This window comes from Eucyclogobius newberryi, unplaced genomic scaffold (genome assembly GCF_026437365.1).
Source record: "Eucyclogobius newberryi isolate DKJ021-1_F unplaced genomic scaffold, fEucNew1.0.hap1 SCAF_9, whole genome shotgun sequence".
Taxonomy (NCBI): Eukaryota; Metazoa; Chordata; class Actinopteri; order Gobiiformes; family Gobiidae; genus Eucyclogobius; species Eucyclogobius newberryi.
Window position 1 is genome coordinate 29,005,136 of NW_027316532.1, and position 25,983 is coordinate 29,031,118.

Genomic DNA, 25,983 nt, shown 5'->3' on the forward strand with positions numbered 1-25,983 from the left:
TTCAATGTTTTTATCATATACCGCCGGGACACACCCTCTATGTGTGCGAGCGCTGAGGTGGGGGATTTAAAAAAAAATAAAAAATGAAGCAACAGGATCAGCCTTTTTCCCGAAGAAAGAGGAGAAATGAGGCTTTGTGCACGTCGGCTGCTGTGGCACATTTGACAGGTCTGTCCGAGCTTCTTTGTGTCACCAGTATAATGGGAATAGAGGGAAAACACAAACTGAGCCACTGTGCCGTTGTGGTGCTGGCTATTAGTCAACGTGACGGCCTTTGCAGATGCTAATGGCGTATAGTGTGTCTCCCTCCTCCCAGAACGTGGCAATCTGATCGCACAAAAGCCTTCTGCTAGAGGTTGACTTTTCTCCTTTCTATTCATAGGCACTGCAAAGTCATTAGGGACTTTTACTCGGTGTCTTGTTTTTAACCAAACAGGGAGGTCTAATAGCTTTCACTAGTTATCCAAGTGTAAAGAGCTCAGGTGAATGTGGCCGTGGTTGGCCTCCAGCAGCAGGCCTGCAGTGAGGGGTCCGAGGCGCCGTGAAAGAGGACGTTCAGCACTGGAAGACCTCTTGGACACATTCATCAGTCTGGTCCAAAGCTGCCGTGGGCCGCTGCTTGTTTGAGGTCCACGGGCCAATGCGGCTGTAACGGGGAACGCTCTGAAGTTGTTTGCACACCTGAAGCAGAGAAGATATTTCACTCTGTCCATTATTAGAATACTACTTGGACTTCTTTTGGTGGCACTCTGCCATTTTAGACATTTTATTTTAATTGCTTGAATTGTGTGTATCTTTTGCCTTTAGATCTGGTTTATATCCAGTTTGGCTATTATTTAGTCCAAGTTTTAGCCCCGTTAAATACATTTTATGCTGTGACAGAATCACTGATGCCTACGTGGGATAAAAAATATTTAACATGGTGGCACAGAGTGTGAAAAGGTTGAAAACCACTACATCTCATGACAGAAGGTGGGCTTAGAAAACCTATACTACTGAGCCAAACAATTATCAAGATAATTGTGGGATTAAAATCTCAATTCACTGACCAATTCATTACACAACTTAAAATGTTGTGAACAGAGACTTAGAGACAAACAAGTTTGTGTTTGTAGCCATCTAAAAGATAGTTTTTAAGTCTGTTTGTTGAAACCTGGCGCTGCTCCTCTGCACACGTTAGGGCGTCATAAGAGACCATAATCAGACTTCTGAATCTCTAAACATGGCCCAGTAGCAGAAAGCTGGTCCAAATCTCTCGCCCGGCAATAACGCGCTGGGAGAGCGGTCAGATCTGGAGACTGGCTGATGTAAAGTGCCTTGATGGTAAAAAAAGCACTATAAAAATGTGACCATTTACCACCACAAAAAGACATCAGCCAAGCCAATATATTACAGGACAATTCATATAGTTGTGACACACAATAATTTTAGATTTTATTGGCCAATCACTGACTGCCTTGATTGCCCTGACCGCATGCCACTGTCACATGAAGCTTTGATTTAATGATGTTGCCGTTTTCATTATAAAAATAGATCTATATCATGTTTTAAAGTATGTAAACAATTCCAGTTATTTCAATAGTCAAAGACTAGTCACAATTATTTTGTGTTACCAGTTTGTGATGGCACTGTAATGCTCAACCCTCAAACTTTAGATAATGAACAACTTACAATAAAAAAATTATATCATTTATTTTATTTTTAAACACAATTTAATAAATAAAGCACATTTGGGGGGGGGGGAAACATGCAAACATTTTTTACATCTTAAAACAAGGTTTTTCAAGCCATGTTCATGTTACATGTGCATACACTGCTGTACATGATACATACAGCTATTATTTCTCTATATCTGTACAACAAAGCACAGTAGATATACTGTGTTTATACTATATTGTACACATGGCCTAATACAGAATCTGCCTTGTTCAATCGTGTGGATTTTTTTAGAGCAGAGCAGGGGAAATGTGAACATGGGACATTTGAGAAGTTTAGGTACAAAGAAAGTACAAAGAGGCTGTATGTCTGAGGTGGGAGGATGAAAGAGCAGAGCGCGGACACGTCTGGCACTGGAGAAAGTACTGGACAAGAGCATTCACCACATTCATCCCTTTAAAATGTCTTAAATGAGAGGCGTTTGGCAAAAGAAACCACCCAAGAAGAGTGGAATACAAGACGTAGTGATGAAATATACTAACCCAAGTAATGCCACAGTCCTATTCATCTTGTTGTGCCCAAGCAGAGGTCACAAACGTGTGACAATGTGTGACATTGATTTTGGTCATTCAGTTCACTACAGCCAAGCCATCTGAGTGCGTTTGGAAACTTACACGTATATTAAAAGGTGCATTATGCAACTTTTCTTTTGGAGAGTCCGACAACCTCTGGTCTCCATGGAGATGTTAATGCCAGGGCAGCACAATCCATCGCAATTGAATCGAAATATCAATTAGTGCTAGCTTGTTTAAATAATGGAAGCCTTTGCTATGTCAAAAAGTATCCTGCCTTGCGTGGAAAAGGGTTGTTGTATCTGTAGTTTAGGCATCTACAAACATGTTCTACAAAATGATCTATCACCATGGAGACAAGCTGGTGACAGGCCAAGTTACAGGTCAGATCTGTGGTCAGACACGACCCGCTCGCAGTAAGACTGCAGGTATTTTTGAGCAATAAAATCAAATGTAATTGAATAAATGCAAGATAAATACATTTAATGCCATACTGTGGAACATTCCAGGCAAAGCAATTACATCTCTGTGGAGACCAGGAGGCGGTGGGCCCTCACACAGAAAAGTTCCAGCGCACTTCTCTGATTAAGTCCAGAGAAAATTAGGATGACAAAGTAAAAAGTGCATGAGGTTAAACGGGACATTTTTTACCCATGTTTTTACCTAGTTAACGTCCGTAACGGGTATGAACTCAAACTAAACAGGGAAAACCCAAGTGCTCCGGATGCAAAATGTATTTACAATTTGTCACCGAATATATTAGGAAATAACTAAAACCAAATTCAGCATAATTTCACCCATCAATCCAAACAGTGCCAACACCTCGTGAAATACAGTTCTACGCGGACAATCAAGAGAAGAGCAGCCGTTTGCCGTCTTGATTACGCGATGCTTAAAGTGACGGTGTTTGGGCTTCTGTGCACAAGTCCGACTTGTTCGTTAGACTGACTTCAGATGGCGTAAATGGAGAGATTCCATTGCTTGTTCCCACGTGTGTGTTGGAGAAGACGGGGGTTAAAAATCAGCCGAGAGATGGGTCAAGGGTCAGGGACGTATGTCAGTCATTTACAGCCTTTGTCGTCTTTGCTCAGTGCGGTGTGTCCGGCGATCCAGATTTACCTTCAAATGATCTGTTGGGGGGGAAAAAGAAAGAAAGACAACAAGCAATTTAGTGTTAATTTATTGACTTTCTGTATTCATTTGTCGCGTACCTTTTATGTTTGCTCATTTTTCCTTGTGGAGTGCTTCTATAAAAGCTTCAAGTTTCTCCTGGATCTCTCGAACTTTTTCTGCAAGGAAACGAAACAAAAATCAATACATACATACATACATTTTTGTACACAATGAAGGTTACAGGATATTTCCTTTTCATCCTCGTCATCTGTATCGAATCAGAAGATGTCGCGAGAACACATTTCACGATTACTGTGAGAAGGAACATCACGTTTACAGTTATTGACGGTGACAATGAGAAATAATTCGATTGTCACATAAACAGCCAGATAAAAATGACTTAGGGTTAGTCAACAAGTCAACATGTAGTTTGACTTGTTCCGAGTATAGACTGAACTGAGATGACCAATTGTTGCTGCCTACAATTCTCATGATTATTATTTTTTGGGGGTTTTATGATTTGTCTTATCGATTAACTGACATCCCGAACACAAATTCAATTAAAGTTTTGATTTCCACTCCAGACTTAAATTGAGGCAGCATCATTCTCAAAAGCCCGGGAACCCCAGCTTTAAAATAAAAGAGTTTGAAGGTAGAAATCCCTACAGGACAAAACGCCAGATGGTGCGCACCGACAGTGACAGCCGAAGCTCAAGGCAGACCCTCTTCACACATTTGATGATGAAGGCTGTCCCAGTTTGCTCAGACCACATCAAAAGATCGCAGCCTCTCTTCCCCACGGCTCCCGGGCACATAGCTAATGGACACGGGGAGATACCATAACAACAACATCGCACATGAAAGAAAATCTACTGGAAAAACAGTGGCTTCCTTTCACCATTACGCCGCCATTGTCCCCGGCACTGGCTGTGAAGAGCGGCCCATTCCTGCCGGACTTGTACCGTCACACGAGACGCACAAGCCGCCTAAAGTAGTCTTAATCGCTGGATAAACAGTGGCTGAAGGAAGTCGCGGGCCAAGGAAGGAAAAAAAAGAAAAAGGAAGCGAGGAATCCCAATACCAGCTGCAAGCCTCAGACTGGGCTAGAGCTACGGCTTCACTGTCAACCCTGCTAATCTGTTTGGATCTCCCACGAGCACAAACTCAAACAGGGGCTCTGAAGAACAAACCCGCAGCGCGCTCTGTTGATCAATCGACCACACGAGATCCATAGGCGACCCTTTTGTCAGGTGTTTTCCTACGAGGAGACCGGCGATAAAAGGCCGTGGAGATGAGTGATGGCGGCAAGTAAAGCTGAGGGCAACAATGTCTAACGTGTCCATTTCAGAGTGGCATAAAGGTGATAAGTGCATGCGTGCTTGGAGGGAAACTAAATATTTCATGCGGGGGTTCAGGACGAGCGCCTTTGATGGGAGCATGGCTGCAGAGAGGTATCCTTTTCCTGATGGATGAAAAGCAAAAGGGATTGTGGGGAACGCAGGCACGAGCTGAAACTTTAGTACAGAGCAGAGAGGGACGACGCGTACATATCCAGGGGGTTTAAGCAATGAGGAATTAGGACTGTTGCCGTAAGAGTTAGCAATTTAAAACAATATCTTCTGAATTTTCCATCTTCTGAATGGTCAAGATTTCTCAGTGAAAAAAGACACAATCACTTATTGAAAATCCTGATCTATGCAGTTCTTTTAAACTTCTCACACACTCTGTATAATGTCAATAATGCTCAGGCACCCACTGACCGGTTGGTTAGAAGTTTGATACCCACACCAGTGCATACTTAACCCATCTTGCTTACAGTATCTGGTTGCATTGATAGAAATGTGTGTGAATTGAGTAAATGGTTCCTTGATGCAGAGCACATTGTGGACCCAATGCCAGTAGAAGCTATATAAAAGTGACAAGTTCTTCGCCGCAGGCAGGTGGCAAGGGAAAAAAAAAAAAAAAAAAGTCTCCTTTGATACTCTGTTAACACACTCAGGCAAAATGGCAAGGCGTTTGGGGGGAGATTACAACACCTAATGGAGGCATTAAGGGGGCCTGTCGGGGGCACGCTGACAACTCTGTGCAGCAGGTGTGAGGCTGAATGAAACATAACTCCACACTACACCATTCCAGCTCAGCCCACCGCAGGGCACGGCTCAAAGGGACGAGTGCATCTGCGGAGGCTGTGTGCTGCCACCACAGGCCAATTCCACTCAGCTCAGGCCAATCGCAGAGGGATTAGAGGCATCAAGTGTGTGTGTGTGTGTGTGTGTGTGTTGAGCAGAGGAGGGACCTACTGTCAGGGTTATAAATGTGGGAAATCCCCGAGATCGGGCTTCAAAGTTGAACCAGGTTTAAAAGTGGCTGATGGTCTTCCCCTTTGAGCTTGTTAAAAAGTACACCACATGATGCGTCGCATACGCTTAATGCCAACTGTAGAATACCAGGAACCAGGAAATGTGACTAACGATGAGGGCAAAGGCAGTTTGTCTGAGCAGCAGTCAACATCTCACCACGGTTCAGGGTTATGCCTGGTCTTTATTTTTCTGTTAGAAGCAAAATACAAAAAGCATCATCTTCTCAGGAGCCGTCATACTGATACCTGTAGAGTGTTTATACTCTATAGTGTACTAAATGATTTTGATCAAAGAGCGTGTGAGCCTAACCCTAACACAGTGCATGGAGTTGGGTCATTATTTATATTCTTCCCACAACACACGAGGAGACGTTTATTAAGTTTTTCTTGCATAAGGATTTTAATCACTTTTAAATGAGCTTGAGTGGCTTTTATGACCCCATGAGGCCCGGAATGAATGGGAACAGTGGCTTTAATATTCTGTGTCTGAAAGTGAAAACTGTGAGAAACAGATTTCCACTTCCCTTTGCACCATCTGTTCACTACCAAAAGACAGTGGCCACAACAGGGGACAGTGACCATTCCTGACAGAGCAGTGGGAGCAGCAATCTAAAAGTCCATTTAGGAACCTGTTTACCTAAGAGATGAGCCCCAAAACACATTCATTCAACCGTTCACTCCTTTATCTGGTCATGAATATTTCCATAATCCTCTGGCCTCTATCCCAGAGGCCTCCTGTTTAAGATGCTAGCTGTTGTGCGGCTTGCTCTGGGTGGAGGGATTCCGGCCCATAAAGTGAATGAGGGGGGCCTGTCCTCCACAATCCTCTCTTTAAGGCCGACTCTCGGCTGATCTCCACATGAAATTATATCTCATTCACTGTTGCTCTGTAGTCCGCTAAGCCTGCCACAGCACAGCACTGGCAGAAGGAGAGCTGAGCCAGAAAGCCTTTAATTGACTTGTAATTAGACTGTGAAAGTGCGTGGCAGTAGTGGACAAGCAGCTCGCTCAGAAGGAAAGTGAAACTATGTACAAGATGAGAAGGAGAGGACAGAGAAGCCCAAGAAAAAAATAATCCTTTCCCCGAGGATGTTGGCCAGTGGTCACACTACTTAACTAAACGTGAAAGGGAGGGAACCGTTAGGAAGACTGGATTATGAAAAAGTGGCAACAGAAAGATTTCAACAGATGAAGCTAGTGCCAAGTTTGAGACAGTAGTTTCTTTGCACAACCGGTCACAGTTCACTAGACAGTCATTGGAGAGGCAATATGTGTGTGAAGAGTTTCATTTCTGTCACGACACCTCATAATTCACGAGAGGTTGCGTTTGCCCCGGCTGCAGTTTACAGTGAATGTCATGTTTAACTCTTCCAGTTGTGTCCCGTTTCAAAAGGCATTCTCTAAATGTAACAAACAGAGTGCGCGGCTTGATTTATCACCATCTGAATTGCTCACACGCTATGAAAATGAAGACTTGGGAGACCTGGACACTGGGGGAGCGGGGATGTTGACGGCCCCAAATGTTGTGTCAGTGACATTTCCATGAATCAGGCCAAAGCCAGTATCTACAAAACAGATGCTCGGGAGAGGACAGAAAAGCCAGCGAGAGTCATGTTTGCGACTGGGACTAAACAGGTTAAACCGTAAGGTCAGACCAAGGCCAGACTAAACAAAAACATAAATATGTAGAGAAGAGTCCCAGGTGTGCACGGCTTTGTAGTTTGGGCTTTATTGACCGTGACTGTTTCACTTTTGAGGAGACACATTTTTAGTGCTGGGTTATAAAAATGAGGTCTGTGTGACAATGTGCTTTTAGACCCGATGACTTCAGCTGAATTAGTGCTTCAGACTTAATAAACCAAGCAAACTACTGGGAGAACATGAACACTGAATATTTCAACTGTCCAAGACGACATGGGTGATTTAAAAATGTTTGTGATTATCCTATATCTATCTATAGTCTATACTAGGACGACTATCAATGTAGTCTTTCAAAATGTGATTAACCTCAACATTTACAGACATGTTTTAGTACAATTCTGACAATTTACAAGAGCTGAAAAAAGAAAGAAAAAGTGAAATTGTATACTTTCAAATAAGGGTATAAAAAGAGGATATTTCTGCAATTTTGTGATTCATTTTACCTACATTTCCCATTTGCAACATAATTAAACCGCCACTAACACATTGTCACACATTTAGGTTGGATTGACATAACACCGTCTGAATATTGTTATCGGGATACTCGAAAAAAATATCGATACATTCATTTTTGTCAACATCGGCCGCCACAACTCCAAGCGGCAGCAGCGGCGGCGGCGGCGGCAGCGGCAGCAGCGGCGGCAGCAGCAGTTCCCATTTGGCTCTTTAAGCAGTGACAGAACATTAAGAGCCGTTGCTGTAAATCAGGCGAGTCATCAGCGACGCAGGCAGCCTGACGTTCTCCAGCGCTCACCTTTTGCACTCAGACCGAGCGCCGCGCTGAGGCTAAGTGGCAATCAATCTTGGGTCGCCGCATGGGCCCGGGGATGTGGACCTGTCAGGACTGTTTTAAGCACAGATCCGGTCATAATCCCTGGTGCGGGCTCAGCCACAGGTGTTGCACACGGGAGGAGGACTCATGGTCGCTGCAGGACGCGTCTACAGAGAGATGTGGAGTCGATCTGAATCCACTTTTGGAAGTCTCTTTTACGGGAAGCAGAATCAGTAATATTGGAATGGGGGGTGGGCGGTGTTGACAAAAATGGCTCTCGATGTTTTTGGCAGTATGCAGAGAATAGTCAGAAATGTGCTGAACTATCACCTTTTACCATAATTTGAAAGTTTACAACGTGACTGTATTCAGTTTTTATTTTTATGTGTAATTTCTTTTACTCTACAAACAACATCTGCGATGTTCAAATTTTGCATAACTTCAAAAACAACATTCACAAGGTTGTCAAAATGTCCATATATGGCCCCCGAGCAAAATATCAAGTATATTGTCAATAATGAAAGCCAAAAGGCATTAAAAAAGTTGATCCAAATGGAAGAACAAACCCAATTCAAAAGTATAAGGAGATATTTCTGCATTATTTCTGTCATTAAATTAACATTTCATTCACTTATTGTGCAAAGCTTGAGACATTTACAGGCACGTTTTGATAACTTTCGGATGGATTACAAAAATATCATCTGGTTATCGATATCGGGACGGCAAACAGGAGAAAATAGAATACTTTGAATACACCAAAGCGGAGTTGAGCCTGGTATGTCTCACTCGCTCTGCCCTCGGGGGAATTCTTCTCTCCAGCTGCGTTGGGACACCACACACCGCGATCACATTCATATTACAGCGAGGAGACGGCAAAAACACACCTGGACGCTACACCAAAACAATGCGTCTGTTCAGGCCGGACGCTAGAGCCGCTGCAGCCGCTTCACTTGGACGGACAACGTGAACAAAGCTTCCTTGTTTCTTAAACTTCATTAAGAGCTACAGTCTAGACGAGTGTATTGAAAGTTAGAGGTTCGTAAAAATGTAATTGTGTTTTGTCTGGTTACAATCGCACCGTGTCCAAAGTGGCCTCGGCGTAATTTGTTTTTTAAAAAAAAGGTGTGCTATGAGGTATGAACCAGGTATGACCTTGGAGTCAACAGATTCACGTGGATTTCATTGAATCGTTCGTTATTTTGGGGGAGTGTCCTGAACCTGAACTCCTGTAAAAGCAAAACAATTACCATTGCCAGATTTAAAAGAACCAGACAGCGGCGCAGACATTATTCACATTTTATGCCATATTTTTTTAATACTAATTTGGCACGGTTTTAGTAAGTGCTGTGCCGTAGTGTTTGTTCAACCTAAAGAGTGTCGAAGGCTCAAAAAAAGGGTTGGAACATGGATCTAAAGCTTTATTATAGGTCTATGATTTTTTTTTTTTACCATTGCACCTTTATTATGTTTTATTGGCTTTTTATCATTCTTGCGCAACAATAAAAAGAGCACTATGTAAGCGATTTGCGTTTCTGTTTTATTCAGAGGCTTTAAATTTGCAGAAGAACACATGTTTTTGAAGACAGTTTTGACAAGTAAAAATGTTAGATGTAACCATAACTGAAATATTGTGATCTTGTATCGTCACAATCGATCAAATTATAAACTTTTCCAACAAGAAGAAATGATACCCTTTATAATTCATGTTTTTTGAATATGATGGAATTTTAGCACATCTACAATTCTGTGATTCGCTATAGATATCGTGCAATGAGACCGCTTTCGTGTTGAGAGATGTGGATGAAACACGTTATTGTTATATCTAATGCTAAACGAAGGAACATTCCAGACAAAGCAGCAACATCTCCACGGAGACGAGCAGCTGGTGGATCAACCGACAGACACAGAGCACCTTTATTGTTGCAAAAAGCACGATAAAGGCAATCAAAAAGAGATGATCACCGACGACGACGCTGCAGTAGATCTGAGACGTATTACAGAGCTTTAGATCACAGTCTCGGGTTTAGATTGTTCCATTACATCATCGTTCAAAACTGATGCTCGGACTTCGTGTGCATTGAGTGTGTGTGTGTGCCGTTGCGTGTGCTGTTGTGTGTCTCTGAGTGACAGGAGGATCAGGGAAAGCGGTCTCTTGCGGCTTCATTGTGCTGGAAAAAACTGAACAGAAGCTTCACTCAAACCCAGCTACTGTTCTCAATCCAGTTTCCCACACTCTGACTTTACAATCGTGTCTTCTTTATTCATCGATCTCAGCATCATTGAACGCCGTCGTATTGTACATTATCTAAAAGCCAACGCGTGAGATTAAACACAATTATCATGTCTACAATGGTAAAGACCTGGTCAGAATAATGATTTCCTCATGTTAGTAAAAATAAATATTAAAAAAACTGGTATAACTATATCCGGTCCGCTTATAAGATGTGTATATAAAGATATATACACATCTTATAAGCTCTCTCTTTCACCTCTCCTTAGTATAGCATAAAACACATACTTTGAAGACGTACAACTACAGTCAGTGGCGTTAAATGCACCTTTTCAGCTTCTTATAAAACATGAATAAACCTAATGCTTGTACTGATAACAAGGCACATAAACAAAGACAAAGCAAAATAACTATCTAGTGCCATTAACATATGAATTACTACAATTTCTTCCTAAAAAAGTCAATAATTGCGATCTAGTACGGTTAGATCTCAAATGTTACAATGACAAAATACATGTAAACCACTTGTTCCTTCAGTGACCCATTCATTGTTTATAACTGTAATTAAAACTCTCTCTATACATTTATTTGATTGAATGGACTGTCTTAAAAGCAGATGGCTAAACAATGTGAAGGACGACAGTTTAACTTTTAAGAAAAGACACAAAGGAAGCGAACGCAAAAGCACAAAGAGGGCTGTGACATGCTTTTCACATCAGTCATGCTTTAACACAGGACAATCTGCTAAAAGGGAGGGTGAAGTACATGGAGAACTGGAGGTGGTTAAAGTAATATGAAACAACTGGAACAAATGTCATCAATGAAGGACCAAATGGGAAACATCAGTGGCTATTGATAAAACATGGGACTGATCCCACAGCCTTTGGACAGACCACAATAGACAATAGATGGATCTGTTAAGTCAGAAGCCACATACACATGATATTAAAGGACAAGATGAGATAAAACACTGAGCGGAGCCTGTGCCAGCAGTGTGACAACAGTGGATCTGGTGTTTATGTGGCGCTCCCACAGAGAGAATGGATCATTTGGCCTAAGCAGAGGACATGAGGTTTCATCCTCTGTGGGAAAATAAACTTTTAACTGGGCCACAGGAGAGTGGGAGCTTTCGGAACAGTCATATTTTACGGGGGTCTGTAATCCACTTGAATATCGAGTATTTATATTTTAAAAAAAAATCAAAAAAGCGTGCTTAAAAATTAAAAAGTAATGTTGTAAACTTTCAAATAAGTGTATAAGGTCATATCTGTGCAAAGAAATGTGTTTTATGACATTTCTGTTGTTTTAACACATTTCTGTTTGAATCACATGACATTATCTGAGTAGGGATATTCTCCCACCCCTACAGGGCACTAGGAATATGTCTGAGCACACTGTACATGCATAAAGTAAACACCAAGGACTGGAGAGGCACTTAATACTTATGCATACAAAGAAGTCCAGCAACAGTCATTAATTAGTAAAGTACAGTCCAGAATGAGTTTGTTCCTGAACACACCTGAGACATTTAGTACATCCTCCTCCACAACAAACAGAGGTGCAGTTGGGACTGAGCTTGCACTAATCGCTGAGGAGGCGGCTCACACGCAGCAGCAAATAAAAGATCAGCAAGCCCAGGCAAAGCGAGAACTATTGTGCACCACATCCACTTAAAAAACAGCGAGCACAAACATGCACCTCGCACAGCAGCAGAGAGCATCTTATACTAACAAGTTTAACTCCATCACACTGGAATACTTTAGGGCTATAAAGTATAAAGTCAACTAAAGAACTTCTTAAGCAACAAGAGACATACCCTGAAAATGGGACAATGGCTCTAAACCAGCAGAAGCTCTCAAAACCTCTCAGTATCTCGATTATCTGACCATGTATCTGACTCACAAGTCCACAACTGCACAAGACTTCATGTAAAATCAACAATTTATACAGAAAAGTAATAGCAAAAGGTAGATTAAACTCATGAGTCACTCCCAAAACTTCTACTATTTCACTCCACGCTTTCTCCTTTCTACTTGTCCTGTAAAAAGCCTTAATCTCTGATAAAAATGGTGTTGACCTATTAGTCATTTAGTAAATCAATCGGTTGAAGCCGTTTTAGTTCAACAGCCCTAGCAGAGAACGTTTGTTTACCATTCACCTGCTAAAGATTGTATCACAACTAATATGAAAAGTCAATATAGGATTTTAGCTGATTGAAAGTAAAAGACTTTCACTTCTTACTCGCGCCATTCAGAATTTATGGTCCAGTCAAAATGTATGTTCCCGACGGTGAACTCTAAGTGATATTCAATACTCCTTTGCCTCTCAAACCAAAGCACTACCGCGCCTTTTCCGGCAGAACCCATTCAAACGGTTTTCTATGAAGAGAGGCAAAGCAGCCAAGCAGCATCCCAGAGGTCCCCTCAGAAGCCTGTGGCGGCGCATTAGACCTGGGCTGAGCTCCAGACGGCGCAGTGCCATACAGCTGGTCTGGCACATGCCGACCTGCTCACAAAAACACTCTCTCTCTCTCCACAGAGCACCATTCATTAACACTGCTTTCACTGACACACACACACACACACACACACACACACACACACACACACACACACACACACACACACACACCTGAACTGTAAGAGTAACCTGAGCTCTCACACACAGGGTCATCAGAGCTTTGACATTGCACTGGGACTAGTAGCACACTTCTGCTCTTTAAAAACCTGCTGCCCCATTATTCACACTTTTCCTCCTCTAAGATTATGAGAAAGTGATTTTATTTGTCTTAAAAGGTCGGCAGTAGAGGTGGAGGTCAGCCGGATACAGGTGACACTGACAGGCGGGCAAAAAGAGAGATGCAAAACAGAGAAGGCGGCGAGCTAGAACAAGTCGTATTTAGAATGTATTGGCTTTCCGAGGGTGAGTTTGGGCCTGAAGCTAAATGAACCCTGGACGCTGGAGAAGAGGGGGCAGTTCAAAGTAGTTCATAATTCATTCAGCAAAGTCAGAAAATTGAATATTTCAGTTATAACTCTTTATCTTTGGGTGTGCAAATACTATCATTCTTAAATAAGTGAATCAATGTGCCCAAAACACATGCATTAAAGAGTCACAAAACCCTATAGAAAGAGTAAGAGTTCTAAGGTACAGGTGGTCCAAAATGAGCCAACTTAAAACTTATGATCAAGACATATTGTTCCAAATACTAGCGTAGCGTACATGTCCCACAAGGGCTGTAGTCGACGAAATAAATCCTTAGTCGAATAAAGCGGAGGCGTGTGAAAAGCTCTCAAAACTATTAAGAAGCTGCATGTGACCCAAACTGCAGTCACAAGACTATGACGACACAGGAGCGAAAACTGTCTTTATATGTAAAAAGGCATGATCAAACCAAAGATTCCCTCCTAAATCAGCTACTAATTCACTTCATGCCTTGTGTCATGTAATATAAATCCAAATTAATTAGCAGACAACACACATTTTGGTTGACGAATACCATCGACTGAGCGAGTAAATACCTCCCGCCCAATATTCTGCGTTAGCATTTGTGGCAAGGCATCACAAAACATCTGAGACCAGTAAGAAATTCTACGAAAAGGTGCAATAAATTGAGTTTCTTACCGTTTTATTTCAGTCTTACCCACTAAAATCACACTGCATAAATTAATACTGTTTGCCATGTGCTTATATTGTAAATAGTGACATCTACTGGCAGATAAATGAAGTGAAGTCAAACTGCTAATCAAAAAGTCAAATGACCCCATCGATCATTCCCAAATCCAAATTAAAAAAAGGTTCTTACTGAGGTCCTCGGCCAGCTGGACCCGGCGGCCGACGATGAGATGACTTTTCTTCTCAGGGTCTTCCCCGAAGTCCTCCAACACTTCCTTGACATTTTTCTCTAACCGCCGCACTGAAGAGAGGCCAAAACAAGCACAGAAATCAGTTAAATTCTCAAACTCGTATTATTCCGACGGAAACACTGACCTTCTGTGTTTGTGAGCTGCTGTCGGAGAGTATTGGCAGTAATTCCCAACATCCTCTGGATTCTCCAAAAAAGAACCACATCGTTGCACTCCAGCTGTGGTAAAAAAGCACACTTTCAAACAGAGCGACGATAGGGAAGGACATTCATCTAAACGATTGGTTTACCTCAGAGTCGACAAAGTGTCTCTGGTAATAGTAAAACCCTCTCTTGCACAGATTACAGTGTGACAGTGCCTTCTGTAAAAAGTGCCGCCGGTAAAGCTGGTGCCATGTGTCCTTGATCTGTTTAGGAGCAAAAGATTAGTCAGAACAAACCTTTTAAAATACAAAAAATAAGCAGCGATAGTGTGGGAATTTTTCATATATTATGTAACGTCAAGGAGCATTAATGTTTGAGAGAAGAAGAAATATGAACTGCTTTGTAGAAGTCTAAACTATTGGGCGTGCAAGTTTTATCTTCATTTTCTGATTGCGATATCGATTGAACCGAGATCAAGTTAGATTTTAAAATATTTGTATTAAGATTGACAAATACACTGACCATAACTGTGAGACAATTTAAAGACCCTCTCACCAGGATAGGATCCACTTCCACGTTGCGAGCCTCCAGGTTTTTTCGGACCGTTGTCACCTCATCATTCGCCAAGTACGCTGTGTGTTCATCGTGAAGTTTCAGCAAGCGCTCCAGCTCATTTTTGGTTTCATTTCGGATATGCTGCAGAGAGAGTAAAGACAAACAAACAATACTATTTCATTGTAGTTTTATTTGTGTATTATTTCATTATTTTTGATTGCGGTTCGTAGGCTTTATTGACAGGAAAGTGCAGAGTGAAACGGGGGATGAGAGAGAAGGAAGGACATGCAGTAAATTGTTGGAGGAGTCAGGAATCAAACTCACTACCGTTTTATTTGTGTATTTATAGAAAGACCTCACCTGGTCTGGGCTGCGGTTCGTCCAGCTCATCCACCGCTCTTTCCAGTCTGGACCAACCATGCCTCTGATTACCGAGTCCGCTGCAAGTAAAAGATGTGTGAAAGCAAAGGATGAGAATGAGCAGGCAGTTAAGTACGTATCAGACGAAATACTGTCCAACGTAGGACATAGTTGACATACTGTCTTTAAGTCGGGACTGCAGGGTTTCCTCCATGAACTGAATGGCTGCGTCCCACTGAGGCTTGTCCGTTATGGAGCGGTCCTCCAGTGCATTGTGTTGGATCACTCGCTGACAAACACATCCACAATGTTCAGTGACACAGATGTAATATACAAAGAGCTTAACTAGGGATGATATATCTAGGTCACTATATAGATAAACACGGGTACAAAAAAAATAACAAACCAAAACTATGCGATTTCAACTCAATCTATACATCAAAAAATACTTTCTGGTCTTTATTGTTAAACTATATGACATATGGACCATTACTTTACACTTTGTTCATTGTTAATGGATCCAAAACAGCTTAGTGTGGCAATTCACCGCAGCAAGTGGCAGATGTATTTGTTTTAATTGCTAAAAATGGCTCTGAGATGTGGTCGTGGTGTCAATAATCATGAAGGATCTCAAAATCCCGATTGTGTCTTTTCACAATAAATCGTAACGCTAAATTTCAAATTGTGGAATGTAAACTAAATAGAGCATATAAACACTTACCTACACAAGTACAGTGGTTAATACATTTGTGCACAGGAAGAGGCTCCATTATATTTACCAGGCTGTCCATGGCTCTTTCGTTCCACTTGTGCCTCTTAATGCTCTCATCCTTGACAGCCTCCTTCAGCTTGTCAAAAATGTCGTCCTGGTCTTTGCCTTTGTATTCAGCCATGAAGCGGGCAAACTCTTCCTGCAGCGTTTCCCAGGCAACCTAAAGGAGGCACAAAGTAGTAAAGAAAGTCATTCAACTTCTGAATCGTTCATGAATGGACAAGCTCAACAAGTGCAAAAAAGGTATTGCTGGAATAATATGCATTATCTAGAGACAGAAATGGAATTGTATTAAAGACAATGCTTTTGTCTGTCATTTAGATATTATCAAACGAAATCCCCAAAATCAAAAACATAAATCCCAAAGAACGATAGATTACAATTACCTCTAGAGCTTTGTGTGGAAGCTGCTTGTCAGTCCACTGTTTCAGCTTTATATCTACAGTGGTGTTGAAGGTGCCAGAGTCCATAGTTTGGGCAGCGGGAAGGTAAATGTTTTCAATCACATGGGTTGAAACTCGCTCCCACAGTTTCTTTTGTAGTATTGACTCCCTGAAAAGATCCACATATTGATTTAATTTATCAAACGAAGATCTTAAAAAAATGAAAGTTATGTAGCACAATAACAAATCTTGATGGTTTGAGAATAACCACATACAATTGTATAAAAACATGTAGTCTAGGAGAGTATGCATTTGACAGTAAATTGCAGCTTTTTAACAGTTAACAGTTGCAATAGAGCGACAATAGAACAAAACACGCGGGCCACAGGGGAGAAGAGCAGTGCTGTGTCCCTCATTTATCATAAACACATGCTCATATTTCATTAGACTCTTTTGTTCAAGCTCACACTCTTTGCTGTCAATAAGTGCGATCTCCAATATTGCAGGCTAGCTGCTTGAGGGCTAACAGGGCCACCCTGTTCCCATCCATGGGCCATTCATCCTTGTATTGATCTCAGACAACTGATGGCACGCTCACTGGGGATGGCCACAGCACCATGCATACATCTTATTTAAAAAGTAAAACGACACGTTCATACACATTCATGGCGCCAAGGCCCAGAACACCATTTCAATTATGATGACCTGCACTGCAAAGTCACAGCAAATATGCAATATATGCTTTATTTGTTCATCTAAAAAAGTGTTGATGTCCATTTCAAGACTTTAAATATAAAGGTTGCAAACAACTAGAACTCATATATTTGGAAGTGATCGTGATGTAATATCTACCTACCAGAGTTGTGGTGTCACTTGACTTAAACTAATTACTTCATCCAGGATTTCATTTTTAGCCTTCTCGTACAGCTCGTTCTATGGACACAAATAGATATGGAAAACAATGCAAACAATGTGGAAACTAAACATCTGCATGTACGTTTTGAAAGATCTTTGCCTTACACGATCCAATTCTCTGAGACGTGGGTAGTTATTCTTCCATTCAGTCTCAAGATTGAAGCGGGATGCTAGTGAAGAAAAGGAAGAAGAAAAAAAATAAATATAGATATGCTATTAAAAAACAAAACGGTTAAGTTTCCTATTAGAGATAAACCCGCAGCACAAAACCCCTCAAGTGTCCAGTACGGTATGAATCCCAACCCACAGCCCAGATTAGGCTAATTGCTGGTTCGTTGGGCCACAAAGGCACTGCACACGGAGGATGGAAGGTGGTTGTGTGATTTGATACATTGGATCGATCAGACACACAATGGGCCTTTGGGAGTTGCAGTCTCATGGCCATAAATCTCATCTGTTGTGCAAGGGACCTTTATACTTTAATATAGAGTCCTTTACATGGAGGCTGGTACCAAACGAGAAATAAAACAGGGACTATACACACCTTTGAAGACGTCAGCCTGCTGCTCCACGGACTCACTCACCATCTTCCAAAAGCAGTCTGACACCGCCAGACTTAGGTTCTTTGTTGTGACTTGGTGAGCCTTTAACATCCCCTCCCTACTCAGATATACAAGTCATTATTATCCAGCTGTATATGATTTGTTTTTACACCACATACATAAATAAAAATCAATGAATCTGATGAACTTGCCTGAGTAATCTGGAATTCTGGAAAAAGTCTTCCTCGTAGTCTTTAATCGAGTCTATACTTTCAGCACTACTTCCTATAAAGATGCAACAATTGAATATGGAACAAGTGTTGGTAACAGAGACAACTATTTAAACATCATTGTGTATAAAAGATAAAATCACCTTTTCCTGTTACTACTGCAAAATAGCCCAGGGCCTTCATAGGAAACAACTTTCCCTCTACAATTTGTTGAATCTGTAAAAAAAAAAAGAGAAAATGCATCAGCCACACAAGTCAAACTGCAGGTGTGGGGCTCCCTCTGGTGGTGAGCAATATGGAAAGCAGTCTGACGTCTTACCCTATTTGGACTGGCCAGATTCTTTTCAGCCAGGTCCACCTTAGTGAGGACAAATATGGTCCTCTTGCCCTGAGGGTCCATCTGGCTAACGAGGTCTGTTACAATGCTCCGCTCTGCATCCACACTGCCATCTAACAACAAATCAGAGGTCAAGTTAAAGGTTTGAGACTGTAGAACAGCACATAAACAGTTAAAAAAAATAATAATTACCCTGAATACATAGGATGATTGCGTTTGGATTCTGCATGTAAGCTTTGCTGATGCTAAAAATAGTTTCCTTAGTATCGGATGCCATTCCACTAGTCACAGTCTGAAATTAAAACATGGAATGAAATGCAAATACCTCTCAGTTATTATACGTTATATAGATTAGAGATGTTTTACTTACACTAATGACACCTGGCAGGTCAACAAGCACCATTCTTTGGATACCAGGGCCTTTGACACTTAAGGATATTGTCTGGATCACAAGAGTCAGGGTTAGAGTTTTAAAAAAGAGCTTTTAAATGAAAGACTGAAAAAGGACATGCTCCAAACCTCAGAGCTAACAGTCTGTCCCTCTTTTACGCTCTTCCTCATCCTGAGCTCAATTTCATGCCTCAAAGCAGCCAGCTTTTGAACAAGAACCACAATTCAACATTCAAAAATAGAATTATAATAAGTGTTCATAAGAAACATGCAGTGTACTCACATCCTCCTCCTTGTTGAGATCAAACTCCCGCCCGCTGTCCTTGAACATTGCCACGTGATGTGGGCCTTCACTTAGTGTAACCTACAAAACAATTTAAACATTTAATCACAGATAAGCTTGAAGGTGGGGTACCTGACATTGAAATTACGTTTTCCCCCCATGAAGTACATCGTAAAAGCATCACTTTGTTTCCACATCCAGTTTTTGTGTGCTTCACCCAATTATTAAGCAATTCACACACCCAGAACAAATGTTCTGTTTTGCAATGAGAGCGGATTGGCTGTTCTACACTGGTCCACTCTGCTTCACATCGCCATCTGAGAAGCTGCACACGCGCCCAACAATTCATGCATGTGAATAAACAAACCTTAACAGGAGAGCGTGTCATCATTTCTCCAGAGCCTCGAGGAAAGATCCTCGCCTGAGCAATCATCTCCAATACACTCGTCTTCCCAGCGCTCTGATCCCCAACTACAACCACCTGAAATGACAGAAGCAGCATGTTAAATACTACAAACTGTTCTGGAGTTTCTTAAGTGTACTTACTCTTGGTAGATGGTCTTGAGTGTTATAATTTGAGTCGTAATCAGATAAGATATCCAGGACTTCAGAATACAAGTCAATAAGGGATTTCTGCAGGAAGGGAGATGCGAAAGTACGTCAACATGGCCACATAATGAATCAGAGAAAAGGCACAATAAATCAAAATTATATTTTTTACCTTGACTTTTCTCTGGTGTATTCCTTTGTCATCCTTTTGTAAAACTACTTTTCTCAACTCTTTGTTTTCTTTTTCAAGTCGTTCTAACATGCGCTGATACTTCATCTATTGACCAGAATAAACAAATATCAGCAACATTGTGAGTACATACAAGCTACAAAATCTACTTTTTTTTTTTTTACCTGAGTGCGGAGGAGCTCTTCCTGAAGCTGGTCAACCTTTTCTTTGTCTGATGACTAGAAACGTGCAAACAAACATTACTAAAGCTTAGAAATCAGACTAAATGTCACTTTCAAGCATGAAATCCCAACGGCAGCGGCAGGTTCAATGCGTGCAAACTGGATTATAGAGGATCAAAGTCAGGAAACGTGTGAAAACAATCACAAGAACATCATTTCCGGTACATAACTATAGAATCATTATTTACTACAACAATTCAATTAGATCAACAAATGCAAGCACAAATCACTCCTTTAGGGCTGAGGCTCGATTATCCCCCAAAATAAATGATTAATTGATTTCAAAGTATGTTTCTAATGCCACTACTGAATTACAATGGTTCAGAGTGAATGATGCGATAGTGAAAGAACCGACACATGAACAAAGGATTAATCACAGAAAAGGGAATCCACACAAAACAATCAAACCAATGACACTTAACTACATACTCAGGTCAACATGAATTATGAGGGATGAGCTACTGTATAACACGTGTAGTGCGTGTGTTTGTGTGTGTGTTTCTGTGTGTTAAGTGATGTTAATGGCTTTGTCCTTTTCATTGTATGTGCGACTCACAACATGCAGCAAGCTGTAACCCAACTCCGTGCAGTAGTTCCACTTTAAATACAGCATGGCTTGATATGCCTGCCTGCAACAAGGCCCCATGCAGGCCCACCACTGACAGTGACAAAGCAATCAGTCCGACTCTGACAGGGACTAAAGTGCTTTTTAACTGAGGAGTTACATGTGATAAAGTCATACATGTAAAACGTATTGTAAAACCAATGCATGGGAATAAGTATTTGTATCTGCAACTGTAATGCAGCTAAGGTTTAGTTTAATGCTTGTAAATGTCAGTGCTGTGTCTTTTCTGTTAAATTCCTTTTGCTAAAGAGCAACCTAACAGAAGCTTTTTTTGTTTACTATATTAAACACAGTTAATCAGCAGAGCTAGAAAAGCCCATGAAAGAGCGTTCAGGCAAGTGTTAAGTTGCTCTTTCTACGCAAAAACAATGATTTATCACACAAGAGTGATTGTCTTTTTCTAACTTTTGGTGGGGCATCTAAGTGAGACAGGGCCTTCACCTTGCGCTTCTGTTGAGGGGGACTGGGGCTCGGAGGTGGAATGGGAGCTGGCTCAGGTGGAGGGGGGGGCGTATTACTGGCTTCAGCGGCCCGCCGGACCTCTTCCTCGTGCCGCTGAATCTGCTGCTGAATAAGAATGAGCTCCCCAAGCAGACCCTGCTGGGGCACGTCATAGTGAGACAGAGGCAGGAGCAGCAACAACAACAACACCAACACACTCCAGAGCTGCTCTTCCACCCAGGCCAACGCTGCCAATAGAGCCCTGATCAGTCACAGGCGCTCTTAACAGTCGCCCTAATCACGGTTTACTCTTAAGTTTAGACAGTTACTTTCAAGCCTTCTCATCATCATCCTCATCACAGCGCCAAAGCTCTCTCAGTTTTGCTCAGCTAGGACAGTCCAAAACAGAAGTCTACACAAAAATGCAAACTGAGAACGATAAAGAACCGACTGACATAATCTACTCATCAACACCAAGTGAAAACATTATTATTTATAGGTTTGTGTTTTTGAATGTGTAGATTAAGAATAAGTAAAGCAAGAGCAAGTAGCCTAAATGAACTTAACGCTGTAGGAGTAAGCTCATAGCATAATGTGCAGCAGGAATCTTTTTCAGTCCCCAACATGACAATAAAATTATGGAAATTTTTACTTCTTCCAGGGTGAAGGGATCAATAACAAATTCATCACCAACTATGGTGTAATGTCATGTTGGCGATATTGATTGCAAAAAAGCAAGGCATTGCTGAGTTAAGTAAATGTGATGAAATGTTTAATCATTCACAATAACGTTTGTGTGATGTACTGAACATGACAAAGAACAACATTTATGTGAACATATAAATGGTATGTAGGTGACTTGACAAAAAGAGCAGGGAAAAAGCAAGTGAAAAATAATGAACACAAGGACTAATGACATTTTCATAGGTTATGCATAGCTGACAAAAATTACTGCATAAAAATGTATAATGTATTATCACATCCGTATGTCATGAATACACACTATACAAGAGGAAGTATAGAAAAGAGGAAAGTAATACATCAAAACAAAGCAAACACTTACCTTTTTGTATTGTTTCTCACTAGACTCTTGCGTGACGGTAATTGGAGTATCTGTGGCTTTCAATTGTGGATCACTTGTAGTTTCTAAAAACAAATGGGAAACAAAAATGATAAATTATGTTGATAACAATCTGTATGTGCTAATTAAGTTAAGTTGGCCAAGATTTGTTAGTAAATTGTATTTATTTTGCATGATTATAAACATGCAGTTCTTGTAACAGCGATGAAACACTTGTTATTTTAATGATTCACTAAGAGCACAGTGCCATTTAGCCTGGATTAGTTTAACTAATCCAACAAAGTTGGCTTCACCACAGCACAATGACTAAAGGAGTGTGTTGTAAATTTGCTTTTTAAAAACAGTTCTGTAAAGTGTTTTTAAAGCCAGGATAGAAAAAGGGTAGAAGTCAAAGGAGGCAGAAAACACATTAGAGAGGAAAGGTTTTGTACAAACCAACGCTATATTCGTTTTGCGTTTCACACACACGGTTTTCTTAAGCCCTAAACTTGTACCTTTATTTAAATAAAATAGCTGCATTAATAAAAACCCAGCAACTAGCTGGCCCCTGTCCAGGGTGTACCCTGCCTAAGGCCCAAAGTCACTGGGATATGCTCCAGTCACCCGCGACCCCTAACAGGATCAAGCTGTAAAGAATGAATGAATGTTTCATTAATACAATCAATACATTGATTTCAAAGTGATGCAAGACAAGCCACCTTTCTACTAACACAAATCAAGAGTGGATATTGGTGCTCTTATGGCTGTATGATGGTTAAAATGAGGTGAGAGGCGCTGAGCAGGGTTTACACACCTAACAACAGATGCAGACCAGAAGCTCCTTTGACTTGACTACCCAAATTCACACCTGTGAAAATGTGGAGCATGAGGAGAAGAGGGCAGGGGGAGAAGGAAGGAAGAACACAAGATAAAAACAAAAATCATAAAGACAGAAGCATGGGGATGGTGATCAAAGCAGGGACAAAGCTCAATGATGTATGAAAACTCTGCAGATCCATACAGTATCAGAATGGATTAGAATTGGATGTGTGATTTTGTGGCCAAACGTGTGAAGAAAGAAGTCTGCGCAATAGGCATACATAATACAAAGCAGTCACAGTTCTGAGCATTAGAAATAATTGTCAAGAGCAGCATGCACGTGATATTATTGCACATTGTGATGTCAGAAACGCAAAATAATCAGACTGCAGATGTTTCACCACATTTTCAGTTTAGATGTTCTATGTATGAGAATAGTTGTGTATTGAATGTGCAGTAATATACTACAATAATAAATAGAATATCTGAAAAAGCACCAACATGTTCTATTAAACACTTGACTCACCAGATGACAGGAGACTTTTCAGAAAAGTGAAGTTTTCTCCTATTTTGTCAAAATCAGGTAGCAATTTTGCAATTTCTTCAATCTCCGGTAGGGCTTTGGTAATTTTATCTGAAAAAAGAAAAACTGCATTTTAGGAGAAGCTTGACTACAACACATTCATGGTGATTGTTGAGAACTTACCAAGATCTATTTGTTCACTTAGCTCCCAGACGAAATCAGGGATAACCCAATTGTATTCACTAAGATCGGGAAACATGTCCTTCCATTCATCATAGGTCTAGATACAAAGATATAACATTCAAACTCCTTTGTGGATTTCCTCACATTCACTTGGCTAGCAACTCTCTTCCCACTGCACTCATAATTCTCCTCCACACATATTCAACTTCACCCCTTCAAATCTGCAGTCTCGGGTTAAAGGCGGTTTTTCGGCGATTTGAGAACGCAGGCGGAAGTGCGCATGCGCACTCCCCCGTGCGGACTGATACAACACACACGTGCGTTTGTTTATTAGCGCAACGGAGCGCATCGCATCTCTCGTCTCCCGTAGATTTCTGTCCACTTCTGCGTCAGCTCGAACCGTCTTTCTCCGTCTTCATTTTGTCCCGTACACTGAGGGAACTATATTATGATAGATCCATGCGCTTAGGCACGTGGAAACGTGGGGACGAGCCTGCAGGTGAGGCTGCAGGTGAGCGGTAGGTGCGTTTTATGATTGATACGTGGCAGGACTAATGATTTATCCACGCCACGAGGAAATATGATAAAAAATTTGCTGAAAAAATCGTCCATACCACCTTTAAGTCTGCAGATCAACTGAACTATCAGTTAATTAATATCCTTGTGTTAGAAAAAAATATTGTTTCATTTGTTGTATTATTACTATTGCCCTGATTGCAGTGAAGTCGGAAAAGTGACCCTTTACCAATTTATCAAAATGATTTAAACGGGCAGTTTCATTCAAACCTACTGGATCTCTAATTTACCATTCTGGTTAACTTGTTGGGCAGCGTGAGAGCTGAATATGAATGTAAAAAAGTATATTAGGTGGGCAGCATAATTATTGAAGGAGCAAAAATAATATAAGAATTTATGTGATAACAATCATTTTATCACAATAATAAAACTGGCCAGTTTGTAGTGAGAGCTTTACGTGACAGAAGAATCACACTACAGAGAATGTTATATATTCATTAAAAAAAATATATGAAATGCTTGCAAAGGCCTAAGTAATTGTTATAACTGATTTATTATGAATACATTCTGGCATAATTATCGCATGACAGCTCAAAAGTCAAGTGCCTCTACTACGTATGTGCTTCACATTGGGGAAAATCATCTAATGATGACAATGAGGTCAAACCTTTTTGGCCGTGTATCCTCCTCCCGCCGCTGTGCCAAGAAGAATGTATCTGAGCTTGAGCAGCCTCGCGGCCAGGCGCGCCACCCAAAAGCCCCGGTGCTGCTGGTGGTTGCGACCCCCAGAGCCTGGAGGAGGTTTGGGTGGTCGCATAGGAAGCCTCGACATTGAGGTAAAGTGACGGGCTGCTGTGCGATGTGGGGAACGCTGAGGATTTGTGTTTGCTGAATATCGATGGTGGATGGCCCGGGACAGAGGGTGCAGCTTCTGCAGTGGGACTCGAAATCTCACTCCCATGTTTGTGGAGACCAGGTCCCTGCAGGCCATGCTGCCAAAGAAAGGCTCTATTACACACCAGTCATTTACAGACCAATAAAGACATTCTATTAATCTAATCCATTATCTGAAAAGGAAACTTCCTTAACGTACAGCTGAATTAGTATTATATGCGAACACTGGTTTCAACGCACCTTAGAAATGTAACTAGCCAAATAGCTAATAAACAGTTAGCAAGCTAAAACAAATGCGACGTTGCTTAGATTTCAGTACACCGATTTAGCAAACTAGTCGTTTTTATGTTTTTTTAAACATTATTTTTGATTGTTAATAGGCTAAAGCTGAGCACAGATGTCATCTTAAGCCGAGACACAGTTAACTGTTCTCATCTGTCAAAATGACCACATTCAAATCACGTTTTGTGTTTAATCACTTACCAAGCAACTTTACTTCCGACGCGAAACATGTCGCCGTTATCCAATGTGAGTGTATGCAAATGTTATTCAGCTCTATTCAGGTATAATACAAATCATCTTTACAATTCGTACACATTTGCCTATCGGGGCAGCAAACTAGCCAGTTAGCTAGCAAGGACACAGCTACTGCACTTCCGGTAACCCGGTGCTATCCCAATATGAGTACGGACAAAACCGACAGTCTTGTACAATGGTTCCTACTAACACTGATTATACAGGTAATGAGTTATAAAGAGGCTTTTATTGATCCAAATCGATAGG

At 41.2% G+C, this 25,983-nt stretch overlaps 1 protein-coding gene across 10 annotated transcripts; it reads right to left on the bottom strand.

Moving 5' to 3' along the window:
* Positions 1 to 1,683: 1,683 nt before the first annotated feature.
* On the bottom strand, positions 1,684 to 25,880 carry opa1 (OPA1 mitochondrial dynamin like GTPase). Of its 10 annotated transcripts, none has more exons than XM_072437999.1 (31): positions 25,684 to 25,880; positions 24,974 to 25,298; positions 23,791 to 23,887; positions 23,611 to 23,718; positions 23,080 to 23,133; positions 22,269 to 22,351; positions 21,206 to 21,361; positions 20,083 to 20,136; positions 19,901 to 20,005; positions 19,726 to 19,812; positions 19,547 to 19,660; positions 19,180 to 19,260; positions 19,026 to 19,100; positions 18,877 to 18,948; positions 18,699 to 18,798; positions 18,489 to 18,619; positions 18,313 to 18,385; positions 18,152 to 18,224; positions 17,942 to 18,057; positions 17,503 to 17,567; positions 17,339 to 17,415; positions 16,486 to 16,651; positions 16,107 to 16,259; positions 15,508 to 15,616; positions 15,328 to 15,407; positions 14,968 to 15,108; positions 14,559 to 14,675; positions 14,394 to 14,487; positions 14,209 to 14,319; positions 3,440 to 3,517; positions 1,684 to 3,358 (listed from the first exon to the last, which is right to left on the bottom strand). In XM_072437999.1, the coding sequence occupies exons 1-30, from the start codon at positions 25,710 to 25,712 to the stop codon at positions 3,453 to 3,455; spliced, it is 3,111 nt and encodes a 1,036-aa protein (XP_072294100.1). In that variant the 5' UTR covers positions 25,713 to 25,880; the 3' UTR covers positions 1,684 to 3,358; positions 3,440 to 3,452. The 10 variants fall into 10 exon arrangements, with proteins under 10 accessions (XP_072294100.1, XP_072294101.1, XP_072294097.1 ...); XM_072438000.1 differs by having other exon boundaries at positions 17,942 to 18,053; positions 18,148 to 18,224; XM_072437996.1 differs by having other exon boundaries at positions 21,206 to 21,364.
* Between the last annotated feature and the right edge of the window lie 103 nt (positions 25,881 to 25,983).